The 15156-nt window shown below is 36.4% G+C and overlaps 1 protein-coding gene across 3 annotated transcripts in view; it reads right to left on the bottom strand.

The window, feature by feature from the left end:
- Positions 1–15156, bottom strand: part of INPP5A (inositol polyphosphate-5-phosphatase A) — a 297349-nt gene that overhangs the window by 118858 nt on the left and 163335 nt on the right. For all 3 annotated transcript variants that reach the window (XM_034436526.3, XM_087871686.1, XM_034436525.3), the window contains exons 5-6: positions 7179–7242; positions 1414–1517 (exon numbers count right to left, since the gene is read on the bottom strand). In XM_034436526.3, the coding sequence (XP_034292417.1) occupies positions 1414–1517; positions 7179–7242 (168 nt within the window). The remainder of the gene's footprint in view (positions 1–1413; positions 1518–7178; positions 7243–15156) is intronic.

Raw genomic sequence — 15156 nt, 5'->3', positions numbered from 1 at the left:
ACTCCCCAGTTTTCCTGTTAATAAGATTCCTTTGGTCAGGAAACAGATTGTGAATACAGGCAGTTTCATCTACTAAAAGACAACATAAATCATCACTGAGAAAAGAGAGACTGCAGTAAGGTTATCACCATACAGCCTTTATTATGAAAGGTTTGCATTAAAGCATTAGTGAAATTAATTCATCTTTCACAAGAGCTTTGAGCAGTATCCATGATCTATGATAACAACCAATTTCTCACTATGGAAGGGGGGGAAATTACTCAATCCTGATAGACTACACAAATCTGCTTTCTTAAAAATGACCTAACATTATCTGGAGTGTTACTCCCAGAGGCATCATTTGAGGCTCATGCACAGCCAAGAAAAACAATAAATCACTAGAGAAAGTTTTGTTACTTTTATATGCAGTGAGCTGTAATTATTTTGAATTGCACTATGGCTCAATCATTGTAATTAATTTTAGATCACCCTTAAGCAGCAGTAATAAAAGAAATCTGTTTTAAACGAAGGGCAATGCACCCCCTAAAAGAACATAAATGGTACATTAAAAGATAGTGTCAACAGTATAGTAATGAGAAGTTGAAAATCATTTTGCTTTCAGGTAAGAATATAAAATGTGCTGTTTGCATAAATTCTGACATTATTCTTTAGTGTAGCAGTCTTATACACAATGAAATTTAGTCCTATTGAAAGCTGTATTGATTAGCCACAAATATGTTCACTGATTTCTTATGTATATATTTGTATTTGCATTAATCTAAATAAAGTGTTTGATAATGGAAAAACAAACAAACATTGCACCTGGATCAAAAAGCCGGATCAGTCACCATCATGCCAAATATCCTTCCCAATTGATTAACTATATTTGGCTGGCTTGGCTGAATCGTAATTCAGTGACACATATTATTATAGTTAGATTAGGTTACTGCAATATGTTTTGAACTGACAGAGTCAGAAATACCTGGGTTCAGAATGTATTAGCTAAAAGGTCTGAGCATATGAAATAGTTTTAAAGTTTAAAACTCAGTTTAAAACGATGGTTTGCCCTTCATAGATCTAGACATTTTGAAAATAAGTCATTCGGAATTCATACTCAATATGAGCCTGGCCAAGTTTTCAAAACAACTCCAGTACCTTTGCATTTTGACTCAGTGATAACACCCAAAGTTGCTCTATGAGGAAGATGGGTGATTTCTAATAGAAATATATAAGGTATGTAATAGATAAAATACATAAGAGATAAATAAGAAATTCTCCTCAAGCTTTTAGTAAACAAAAGAAAAGGAAAACCATTGATAGGATTATCCTTTTCTTTAGATCAGGATTCAAAAATGATTCCAATTAAATGAACAAAGCAATCAAAATTATAATTACATGCTTCATTTTCAAATATTACTGTTTGTCTATATTTACCTCAGGGAAATAATCCTGTGGGAACTTTTCTTTTTCCAGCATAGGTGTACTTTCTAATGTATCTGAATAGATCTCTTTCCCCGTAACTTTTTTGTATTTCTTAGCTGAAAAAGAAGAAGAGAATTTAGAATATTAGTTTTAATATGCCCAGTATAAGAAAACAAATATACTAATTTAAGAAACTGGTAGGTAATAAACAACCAAATAAAGAAATTAAGATGCCTTCATAAAAATTCAGTTGAAACATGCACTTAAAAAGTAATCAAAATGAAATAATTCTTTTTTTGCATTTCATGTTGATAGTGATAAATGTTGTTGTATTAATATTTCTACAATACTACAAACAAGATGCACAAATTCTCAATTGATAATATTCTGTTCCTTTTTGCTAGACTAATATTCTCCTTAATTTATCAGGTGTTTTCATTTAACCCCTTCATGCGGAATGTCCATAGAATTAGTGGATATAAATGAGGATTTAAATTTCTTCTTTAATATGGAAGTGTCTATGTATAAACTCTCATATTCTACAGTAATTCCGTATTCCAAAATGTCAGACTTCACTAGATGTTCACTGTCCTTGAAAACTTGTGTATTATGTTTTTGAAAGAATTAATTTAGTGACACTGCTTCTCTAGGTGCTGTCCTTTGTACTCTCCAAGTTTAGCTACTGCTATATAAAATTTTGTTCATCAGAATCAAATGGCTGATCTGTTGGCATAAGGGGAGAATGAATAAGGAAGAATTGGGGATGAGGAACCTAAACTAAAAGATATCTTAAAATGCACGATTCCAGCAAAAGGATGTTTCATAGTTTTGAAAAATGAAATATATTCAACCATTTATATTCAGAGCTCATTCTTTGCAAAAGGCCAAAGTATGGTATGAAGGCATGTCATGCATTAACAGTGAAGTTATTATGTAAATATGTCAACTAGTTTAAATTGCAGGCAAGAATGGCAGAATTGTCTGATTTAATTTGCATGATTTATAGGCTATCCATTTTGTGGATCTCTGGTTGATGCACAATAGTAAAATAGCAAAAGCCCAGATCCTATCATTAAAATCATAAAAATAATATTCATAAAGTCATAAAAATCACAAACACAATAATTACAAAAAAAAAATGCAAATAAAATTCAGTGCTGGAACTCTGGAAGCCAAATTTGTACAAAAGATATATCCATTAATCTCAAGAACTCCAAATTTCATAAAATTAGTGGGACCTAACTAGATCTTATTAGTTTGTACTTATATGCTTTAACTAGCTCTCAAAGTTAGGCAGAAAAATCCAAAATGAAGCTAAAACTTAAGTGCATTTATCAGATGAGTCCATAATATTAAAAATAATCTGTATTATTGTCTAGCAACCATTAAATTGTTGCATTTGAAAAAAAATGAATAGACAAATTAATCTCTCATTAAGAGAGACCCATATCACACTTGCAATTTATTTTATTTCACAGACAAAATATATTTTGATGTTACTTGATTATCATTAAAAAAAGGTAAATAGAAGGATATATAGCAGTTATGCTTTGAAATGCAACACTTATAGAACCACTATTCTTTAATAACCCCACCCCCACAAAACAAGAAGAGGGGTATCATTTTGCATAAGAACAAGAATAATGAAACTGAACAATTTAGACAATTATTTCACCTACAATTTCAATGATGTAATGTGGAATAAAGGTATAGAATGAATGTGACTTGTCACAACAAGCTAAAAGAAAATTAGGATATTTTTATACTGAAATTAGAGCAGTCATTTATCAAACCCCAAATAGTTTTTAAAACAATCAAAGTTGTTCAAAATATTGGAAAAAGCATTGTTTAAGCTGTTATACTAATATACCAAAGATATGATTATACAGTGTACAAGTAAAGGAAAAGTGAAATGCAAGTTTTGTTAACATTTACCTCTTTGATTTCAAGAGCTGGCATGTTGTCATGGTCAAATTGGACTGGGGCAAGTACCAGAGAGATGTCATTCAGCCTTGAAATACATTGGTAACACTATAGTACTTACAGCTTGTAAGCTTTAATGTCTAAACCAGTGGTTCCCAATGTGGGGTCCATGCCCCACAGGGGGGAAATTTGATTTTTAATGGGTGAGATTTAAAAATGAGCTATTAACTGAATGTTTGAAAGCCTGCTAATTGTTCTTATATATTTGTGACGAAACAGCTGTGTTTCATTTACCTATTGTTGTCTATGTTAAAGTTAATTTCCTAGGGCCTGGTCTGAAAAGGATATCCCAGCTGGGGGGAGGAGGGAGCAACTGCCAGCCAATCAGATTGGCTGGTGATCCTTAGTGTTCCCACTAAGGATCACGGGACTGGCAGCATCTCTCTCTCCCTTTCCTGTGGGCTTTGCTGGTGGGTGGTTGCAGGGAGAGCTGCTCTGTGGGGAGACAGAGTGGATGGCTGCTGGGGGAAGTCCAGCAGTGAGGATACAGAACCAGGACCCAAGTTTAAGTAAGGAATTGTTAGATTTACAGTTATTTGTAATCTTACATTTATGTGAGAAAAAACTTTAAAACTTTATTCAATATAAAAGGAGCAATGGCATGGCTTTGTGATGAGGCAGAAACTAAATACCCAAATTAAACCTACTTTGCAATAAAACTGCTGTTACCGTTCCCATCTTCATATTTAGGTGAATGTGGCTTTAGTGCTGTAAATGATTTGCTACTGAAGAAAAGAAATCGACTGGCTATCACTGAACGAGGAGACTTGAGAATGAAACTGACTAAATTGGAGCCTAATATAAAATCTCTCTGTAGCAGGCAGAAAAAGCTTTCATTAACATTATTTTATATTTATGCATTTCAGTTCTCTATTATATGTTTTGAAACTTTATTTGCTGTTTTTTCATACCCCTTCATACTATTATTTTTTAAGTTCCTCACTACTTCTACTGTCTTTCATTCTTTTATTTTTCTCTTTCATGGATGCCATGTTCTTTGGAACCTTGTTTAAACCAAATTAATGGCCTTTAGGCTTCCTCCGTGTGAGTAGGAGTTCACTTTTTGAATAGTAAGAATTATATGTCACCGGCGGGGCGGGGGAATCAGGATTTTAGAGATGTTTAGGTGGGGCATGGCCAAAAAAAGGTTGGGAACCGTTGGTCTAAACGATATCAGGAAAAAGCCTCTATTACCTACTGCCTTGATTTCTGCATGTCAAGTAAGTAATAGTTCTTCCCTCAAAGCATGATCTTCTTTGGTTAATTTTCTATCAACTTCATAGGAATACAATTATTGAAGAAAGCAAAAAAGTAAAGGAGTCCCTGCAGATTTTACTCCACTAATCATTGCAGACTATAGGGGGCGGTGTTCATCTCTGTTTCAAGGACATTTAGCCAGTGTTATCTGAAGACATTTATACAGTCATGTGGCCAATATGACATCATGGAACCCTGTTACCTTCCCACTGAAGATGTACCTATTTATCTACTTGCATTTGTACACTTTCGAAATGTTAGGTTGACAGGAGCTGGGGCAAGGATGGAAGCTCATCCTGTTGAGTTGTGGTCAGATCTCGAACCTGGGCTGCCGGCTTTCCAGTCAACAAGCCCAGCATCTTAACTCCTGAGCCACTGCATCGCCATTGAAGAAGGAGAAACCATGAATATTACTTGGATGTTTTCAGAAAGACTACATAATAATTTTGAATGAAAAAATAATTTGATCAAGTGCAAATGTTTCTGCCAGAATTCTTCATTCTATGTTAGATAGCAATAGCAATAGCAGTAGCACCTAGACTTATATACACTATCACAAAGTCCTTTACAGCATTCTCTGGGCAATTTACAATAGCAATAGCAATAGCACTTAGACTGGGTGTCGGCAACCCGCAGCTCCAGAGCCACATATGGCTCTTTTACCCCTTTCCTGCAGCTCCCTGCCAACGTAGTTGTGCGGCCTGCTCTCTGTCCCGAGACCCTGGCCCGATCCAGTCGTGTAACCTGGTCTCTGCCCCAAGAAGGCAGAAGCCTCTCTGCAGAGCTGCGCGACTGAAGTGCCCCTAGCATTTTCTCCACACTACCCGCAATCGGATGCTTTTTGCGATTCCGCGTCCTTTACGGGCAGCTCAGCGCCAGCCGCAGTCCCGTTCGTGTTGGCTCAGGAAGGAGGGGAACGGGGAGGAGCTGCTGCCGGATGCAGGGAGGGAAGAGCTCTGGCTCTCCTGCGCAGCGTGGCTGGCTACTCACCTAAGCACACAGTGGGAGGAGTCGTCACCACTACAATCCCGGCCCAGGAGGGTATCCTGCTTGTGTGCGCACGAGAAAGAAAAAGATGACGGAGAGAAAAGGGGAGAAAAAGAGAGAGAGAAAAAAAATGAGAAAATGATGGAGGGAGAGAATGAGAGAGGGGAAAAAGAGAGAGGAACAATTGAGAGAGAGAGAAGGGGGAGGGAGAGAGAAATGAGAGAGCTGGAGAGAGAGAATGAGAGAGAGGGAAAAGAGAGGGAAACAAATGAGATAGAGAAGGGGGAGAGAAAGGAAGAAAAAGAAAGGAAGAAGGAAGGAAGAAAGAGGGAGGGAGGGGGAAAAGAGAAATGAGAGGGAGTGGAGAGAGAGAGAGAGAGACCCATATCCCACAGAAAACACCGGGAGCCACAACAACCTAGGTAGGTGTAGCTGGGGGGATGTTTGTCATGTCACTGGGTGGAGTGACATTGAGTTGGTCATGCCCAACCAGGTTTTGTGGCTCCCAGTGTTTTCTTTTTTATGTGAAATGGGTCCAAATGGCTTTTGAGTGTTTAAGGTTGCAGACTCCTGACTTAGACTTATATACCACTTCACAGTGCTTTACAGCCCTCTCTAAGCAGATTATAGAGTTAGCATATTGCCCCCAACAATCTGGATCTTCATTTTATCAACCTCAGAAGGATGGAAGGCTGAGTCAACCTTCAGTCCATCAGGACTGAACTTCAGATTGTGGCCAGAGTTAGCATGCAATACTGCATTCTAAGCAGTGATCCACCAGGGCTCTAGATCAAATGTACAATTAATTGTCCTTTAATAATATTGTCACTGCCACTTATAATCCTTTTTCTGATGACTAGAGTAAGTCAGTGAACATTAAGCAGCAGTAATAAAAAGAAATCTGTCTAAGGGCAATACAGCCCATAAAAGAACATAAATCATCCAATAAACTTTCTTGGCTGATGACTAACATAAATCCAACATTTTCAATGCTGTATCATATTGGCCTATGAAATGAACTGAACACTCCAAATATCCTGAGCAGAAGACTTAGATTCGCTAAAACTGTCAAGTGTACACAAGTGGCAGACTGTTATGCCAAAGCCCAGAGATGACATAGTAAAACCCAATTGAGTCCAATCCTTGGACTCAAATCATTGCTTATCTTTAGTAGACAGAATCTTGGTAAAGTAAAGCTATAACTTTCTAGTGTATGAGATAAATCCTGAGAAATTCCAGGATATGGCTACCCTGAACCTTTTCCCTCCCTCCTCCTTCCAGCTTGGTTCTGCACAGACTCTTAATCCAGTTTAGTGTTGCCAAAACTCTTTCCCTTAGTTCTTCCAGGGGCACATTTTATCACACAAACTCACATTTGCTGTTTACAATGTATACAAGCTCTTAAAACTTTAAGGAGAATGTTTCTTCTGATGTGAAGAATGAATAATATAACTCTCCAAATATTTTTAGTCAAGAACATCACTCAAGTCAATGGAAATCACTTCCCTATTGAATATGTATAGGATTGAAGCACTGTTGGTGTTCCTTACCTTTAAAGTCAAATTGGTAAATATTTTTCAAGGATTCATGTAGAAAGTAAAAGCTGCCCAGTGCCTGTGGAAAACAAAAACAAAATCAGCAATGCACACAAATAAATAAAATCCATACACCAATAAAGGACTAGAAAAAATCAACACATTCTTAAAGTAGAGTGAATTGAAAGGGCTTTCAGGGGAGGTACGGTAAAGTGAAGATGGGTTGTTGGAGAAAGCAGAGCTGATGACTGTGGCAAAGACCAAGCATCTTGCGAGTATACCAATTGTTTGGAACCTCTCCATATACAGGAAGGAGAGGACAGGAGACTGCCCTTATGCTCCTTGCAAGGATCAAGGACATTAATTTTCTTTGACCTTTAGCACGAGGAGTTGATGGGATTAACAACTGCAGGGGAGGTTGCAGAGTTAAAAAATATCACTTTCTAATCACTTTCAGAAATTGCTTATTAATCATTTTAACAAATCTGAAAAGCCTTTATAAGACAAGTTTATCTCCAACTCTGAAGAAAAAAAAATTAATTACTGTATAAATTGTTAAATTCAAATTAAAGAATTTGAAATAAACAAAAAGCTAAATATGAGCTTGATCTAAGAAAGTTATAAATGGGTCAAGGGTCCAGATAAATTTGGAATAAGTCTGCCTTAACTTCAACTGGTTGTTCATAAGTCAAGGTCTACCTATACATGTAGTAATGGAAATTTGAAGAGACTTTTCTATATATATTTCTTTTATTATATTCTCCTTTTCATTTTCATTTTCCCTGCAGTTTTTATTCTTCCTTTTCATTCTTTTTTCTTTCTTTTAGTTTTGTTAGGTTTTATTATTGTAATCAAAGTTCCTAATAAAATTGTGTATGTGCATGGTATGTATAAGAATAAATCAAAATTTTATAGCAATTAGTGTCTAGTACATATTATATTTCAAAATCTATTTCTTAATGTAAACATGTATCTGTTTTAAGGTTTGTGACACCTTAAATGCTGAGCCTTAGCAAACTGTATAGTTGCAGAATACAACAGCATGAATACATGATTTTTTAAATGTAAATGTGTCAACGTGAGGTAGCGTTAAATACATTTATGTCTGCAAGAATATGTCCTTCTAGAATATTGCTATTTACAGAATTATTATGATTCTTTATACATGCCAGTGTATCTTTGGAATATTAGAGAGAAGTTATCTCTTACTTTTTATTAATTGCAAATAAAAATTATTAGATTTCAGCCTTTTTACCTTATTTATTTCTTTTTTTTAAAAAAAAAATCCTTTATCTTTCCTTCCAGAAAATAGCTGTTCTTGGAGTTCTGTTTTCAGGAATGACTGTACTTTTGTACTTTTCTCCTGGGTAAATAAATGCTTAATAACAATATAACACAATAAAACAATAATAGTAACCAAAGCAAGCTGCCTGATTCATAAGAATGTGTACTCATCAATTAAAATGTGTGACAGTGTTTTCTGTTGGATGAACTGATATGTCAAGAAGATGAGTAGGCGCTCATGTTTGTGTTTTTGACAAATCAGCAAATGTTTCATCCTGAGATATGCATTTCTCATACATAATGCAACAATCAGCCAGCCAAAACTTGGCTTTGCCAGAAGGGTGCCCCTGTCTTCTCGTTATTGAGTTGTTGTTTTTTTAGTTGAAGAGTCAGAAAATAAAACATTCCTTTCATTAAAAATATAATCTCTTTTTCTGTTATCACCTATACCCTGTGAAAAAAGTTGAAATGTGTGCCTAACATATTTACAGATACAGATTTTACCTCACCTCCGAGTAATTTATAAATCATAAATAGGTTCAGTGTTCAGTTTCTAGCATTCCATTACTTTGTCAATTGAAAACATTTTTAATCTACTGAAAAGCACAAAAGTCGCCTTTTTGTGTGTGCAAAATCACGCAAGAATTTTTCTTGAAACTGAAAGCAGCCATTAAAAAAAAATACACAGAGAAGGATCAATAATACACAAGGTCTGTTTTTCAAACTGCTTCTATATTCAGGAATTCATTGCCAAATGCATAAGGGTAGAACCAAGTGTCTAGCTGGAGACTTGCAGATCTTCTATGAAGTATAGATTAAAATCACTTTATTGCCTAAAGTGCAATCCAAAAAGCAGCTCCCTCATCACAGCACTGATATATATAACACCCATCTTTTCTTCCCATTTGATGTCCCCTGAAGCAAGTTGCTTTTCCCAATGCATGGGAAAGCCTAATCTGCTTCTACTTAACAAAATACTGAGTTTTTAAAAAGAAAAATAAACTGAGGTAGATAAACAATTTGTTCTTGTTTCTGAACAGTTCTTATTTTTTAATCAGGAAAAAGAACTGTTAGATAGACTGAACAATTAATGTAGATTAAAATGCCTGATTATATAAAAATAAGCCAAGTGAACACAAAAAGTTTGTAAAGTGGCTAATAAATTATAAAGTGTAGGTACTGAGCATTAAAGATGCCAGATTACCAGCTCTTCTTTTTAAATTAGATAATCTTTTAATAAGAAAACTATCTGAATTTTATTGAAGAATTACTAGGAGTGGTGTTATTGTCATGCTTCTGTTGCTACATTGTAACAGCTATCCCCATATAATCGCTTAAATGGTATTGAATCAAGTTTAGGTGATCTTTAAGTTAAATGCATACAATTTTGATTTTGTAACTATTAAATGGCCTTCCAAGGATATTCTACTAGCTTCTTTGATCCAATTTATCCACCACCGTCTTCTGCTTCTTGCATTTTCCTTGGTGTAGTCCCATGATGGCGAACCTATGGCACACGTGCCACAGGTGGCACACAGAGTCCTCTCTGCGGGCATGCCAGCTGTCGCCCCAGCCCAGCTCCACTGCGCATGCACATGTGTCTCCCGCCGGCCAGCTGGTCTTCGGGTCTCTGCCGCATATGCCCAGGGGGTGGGGCGCATGCACGAGGGGTGCAGGAGGCTTTCCAGGCCCAAAATAGTGCGTGGGGGGCCTCATGTGGCACCCCTGTACCCTGGTTTGGCTTCCAGGTTGGTGCAGGAGCATTTCCAGGCCCAAAAGAGGGCACAGGCGCATGCGCAGGGAGGCACTCGCATTGCATTTCAGGGGTTCGGGCATGCGCATGTGCATTCGCCCATGCATGCTTTGGCCACTCGGCACCAAAAAGATTAACCATCATTGGTCTAGTCAAACATAATCATCTCTTTACATCACATACTTAAAGTATACAAGTTTCTGCTTGCTGATATTATCCATTATGTCAGGAAATTGAAAGCTTCTGGTCAAAAGTGATTCTTCTAATGATCTCTGATACTTGTGGCAACACTTGCGGCAACCATCTCCAAAATTGTTCTTTAGAGGCATCTATTTTCTTCCTTTTAATTTGTGCCATTCAGAACTCCTCACAGTCCAAAACACAAAATCATGGTAATTAATTACATCATAGTAGAAATAAAAATCAAGATCCTTTCAGTCAAGATGGACACTCATTGCAAGAAATTATGATATATCGGAAATGCTAAGGAAAAGGTAAGGTAGAAAGAGTTGTGGTTCTTGGCTACTTACACAGGCTGCTGATTGCCAGGGAATTCATTTTCAAATTGGGGATTTTACATGAAACACTCTCCTGAGATTAGGTTAATTGAGCACCAGAGGATTTTACAATTTAAAATTCCCTGTGAATGGATAGTTATTCCCAGTAAAATGAAGCAGGCAACCATACTGCACATGCTTTGCATGAGGATTGATTCAAGGACAAATGTGATATTTGGTAGTACAGTGGTTTAATGCACCCTGTAATTAACACAGCTGCCTGCAATTTCTGCAGGTTCGAATCTTACCAGGCTCAAGGTTGACTCAGCCTTCCATCCTTTCTAAGGTAGGTTAAATGAGGACCCAGTTTGTGGGGGCAATAAGCTGACTTTGTATAAATATACAAAAGCATGAAGGCTATTGCATAACGCATTGTAAGCCGCCCTGAGTCTCCGGAGAAGGGCGGCATATAAATCAAATAATATATATATATTATATGTGTGTGTGTGTGTGTGTGTGTGTGTGTGTGTGTGTGTATAATATATATATGTAGGTCTTTGGTTATTCGGGTCTTCTCCCACGTAAAATTGGAAGTGTCTTGGCGACGTTTCGACGAAGTCTCATTCGTCATCTTCAGGCTGGTGTTCTCGGCTTCGTGCTTCCAGGAGCAATGAAAGCACGAAGCCGAGAACACCAGCCTGAAGATGACGATACAAAGCATTTAAGGAAGAATACTAGATGTTTTCCTAAACCATTTTGGGTTGATTATCATTCATCAGAAACAATACCTAGACTGTTTTGGTTCCAAGTTTTAGATAAAGCAACATCCCAAAATCCAAGTAAATTTGGATTTATTTTACACAACTAGTCAGGCACAGATGATGTGCAACAAATCCTTCCTTACTCTTTCTTCTCAGGAGATTCCGCTAGAGCACATCATTTCCCTCAATGTTTCAAGGGCTTTTCCTTCTTTCCCTGCAGCTCCATTGATATCCCAGAATGGCATATCCCACTGGCTCAGTGGCTGTCTGATCTTTTCAAATCATTTCCTTCCCTCCAACCACTCAGCTGCAACTACAGCTGATGTAATAGCCTATGTTACTGTGATTGACTCAATAGTTCCTTCAAATATGGACTCTCTGATTTTGAGGCTAAAGAGCAGAACTAGGCAGACTCTCAAACCTGGGGTTTCAGAGTCAGCAGCTGTCAGCCACCTAAGAATGACTTAGATCCAGCACAGAGAACTGCCGATTCAGAGAACAATTGTTTGATCCTGAATTTGGGAGACTGCCAATCACTGAAATAACCCTTAGCTAAACAGGGCTGAGCAATGAAGATCAGCAAATTTCCTTAAGGAAAAGAAAAAGGATATCAATTCCTCTATTCAAGCAAGGTCACAAACTTTAAGAACTTTCCCAGAGGCTCCCATCTATTTTTGTTTTCCTGGCCTCCCATTTTTGGTTTTAATATTCCTAACTCCTTACAATGCAAACAGATCCTGCCTTACCATGCTTGGAGTGGATACTGCAGATTGCAACAATTCAAAGTACTGGGCTGTAGAAAAAGATCTGCTCACAGCTACGAGTCACAGACAAACGATACTTTCTCTAATTTACAGCCTGCAGCTATAGCATTATCTGTTAATCTATGAACAAGTTTATAAAACATGTGAAAATGGTGTCTCCTACTTGTTGCAACTCAGACTAAGTCAGATCTCAAGGTGGCATATCCGACTGGCTCACTCATTCTTGATTTTTGCACTGTCTTTCCTTTCCTCAGAGATCATTGTTGATGTTCTTGGCTTTTCCCTATTTTAATCCCCCCCTTCAAACCACATCTTCTCATTCTATCTTTTTTGTCTGTATCTTGACCATATGAATGTTTTGTTTTGGTCATGGACCAGGGGTGAAATCCAAATTTTTTTCCCTACTGGGTCTGTGGGCGTGGCTTGGTGGGCGTGGCAGGGGAAGGATATTGCAAAATCTCCATTCCCACCCCACTCCAGGGGAAGGATACTGCAAAATTTCCATTCTCTCCCCTCCTGGGGGAAGGGTATTGCAAAATCTCCATTCCCACCCCACTCTGGGGCCAGCCAGAGGTGGTATTTGCCGGTTCTCCGAACTACTCAAAATTTCCACTATCGATTCTCCAGAACCTGTTAGAACCTGCTGGATTTCACCCCTGTCTTGGGCCATTCATATGGATTGGTCTCAACACAGATTGTATTTGCTATTTTTTTTCCTGATGCAACATCATAAGGACAAAATTGACAGGTAGAGATTGTAGCTTAATCAACATGCTATACTAAGCTCAATATTCAATACTATAGATATTTGCTAACATGTAAAGAGATAATAAAACTCACATGATATCAAGAAACATACAACTATGGAGAAGCTATGGAATGTAATCAATTTGAATGGCTAGCCAATATATCTATTAACATTGCATGAAAAGAACAATAATGCTTCCTGGCAGCAAATGTTTCTGTAAAAATGTAACTTAAGCCTCTGATCCAGTCCATCAAGTCATCACTAAGCTAATGTTGTGGTCTCTTTATGCAATTAAAAAGGTATTTTTTCTCATATTCCGAGTTATTTTGTTTCCTCTTCTTTCTTGGGTCAGTCTGATATGTTAGCTTCATCATTGTTTTAGTGACAGTTTAACTAGAGATAGATCTAAATATTCCAGAATGGTTGAAAGTTATCAAATTTAATTTTTTAAAGTTAAGTTCACTGAATTGGTCTTACTATCTCTAAATCTCTTCATTTATAAAATACATGCTGTCACAATTTCTTTGTGGCAAAATAGTGTGAATGCTATTGCAAATGCCCATCAGTGAAAGAAATAGGTTTGTGTACAGTTTTCTAATTTATTTTATTTATTTATGAGGGCTGCCTTTGAGTCAATGCCTTCCAGTGTTCCTGGACAATTTTCAGAAGTGATTTGCCATTACCTTTCTAGGGCTGAGACAAAATGAGTGGCCCAAAATCACCTAGTTGGCTTCATGTCTAAGGCTGAACTATAAGTATGGTCTCCTGGTTTTTAGCTAAGTGTTTTAATTACTATGTCAAACTGCCTCTCTTGTCTACATACTCACAATAAAATTAATATATACATCTCATGAACAAGTGGGATATTTCTATGCCAAATACATATGTCAAATAAAACAACCGATGTTGTGATGTACACATATTGTATATTGTATATCACTCTGAGAAGCAATAAAATGCTTTGTAAATGCAAAGCACCCTTATCAGATATACTAATATCATTCAATTTATTTTTCTATTCAACTCAAAATCCACTTTCAGTCAATAGTCTTATTCAATGAAATAATGAGAAATGAAAAAATATATACAAATCCCAATTAATAATTTTGATATTGACTAAATAAGAAATTACTCTTGAAAATACATATATAAACTATAATTTATTATCTAATTGTTAATTAAATACTGTGAAGTATGGCATTTTACTTCTGTAAACGTAACTACTACAAGGAAGTATTTAAAGTAAAACATTTAAATAATTATCACACAGAATAAACGTTCACCCCACTACTCACTGAATGTATTAGATCTAATGCTGTAATTATGAAAATGTTTTAAATACATGTTAAATAAATGGCCAATGACAACTTGGAAAATGCAATTCATGAAGTCATAAAATCCATAATTAGCTCTAATGAATATTTAAAGTCAAAGTTCAACCTAACTTTTTCAATGATAAATCCACTGCATCAATATAACTCAAGCAATACATTTATCACTGCAAATGACAGCAACTGAATATTAATTAGAATAACTCTCTGCTGACAGGAAGTCCTTATCTCTTGCTAGTCCTTTTGACTATAGTGCATGTCACCAGTATGTTTGTCACGTCTGATATTATTGATTACTTGCCTGTTTGGCCAAAAACAATTTAAAAGATTTCTTTTTTTAAATATTTATAAACCTGACTGTCGAGAGCACTTATTTTTCTATTAGAAGAATATAGTGAATTAGCTGCCATATTTCAGCTCAAAGAGCAGCAGCAAATAAGGAGTTGCTATCATTCTAGACAGCATGACATTTTTATATAAAAGCATTCTTTTGTTGTAAGCACTCTTTTGTTGTTTAATTTTTTTAAATAGTTCATTGGACTCTTTTGTACTGAAATATAATGAATAGTTGTTATTGGACATAACCTATTTAAAAAAACACAGACTGGGTCTTTTGTATTCTTAATGGCCTAATGCAGATGTAAGCGGAAAAAATTTAGTTTTCACTTATATCTGGAGCTATATGAAGACATATTTTAATTCAACTGGTTCTGATCAAATGGTCTTACATAAATGGTAGTTATTTCTGAAATATAGACAAATCAGACCATCTCCTATCAAATGATCAATATGATATTGAAGTCCAGGTACTAGAGATCAAGATCAGAGAAAAGACTCAAAATAAAGTCAAAGAAG

This window comes from Pantherophis guttatus, chromosome 6 (assembly GCF_059756535.1).
Source record: "Pantherophis guttatus breed Tessera chromosome 6, ASM5975653v1, whole genome shotgun sequence".
NCBI classification, from domain to species: Eukaryota; Metazoa; Chordata; class Lepidosauria; order Squamata; family Colubridae; genus Pantherophis; species Pantherophis guttatus.
This window is presented reverse-complemented; position numbering and strand designations above follow the sequence as displayed.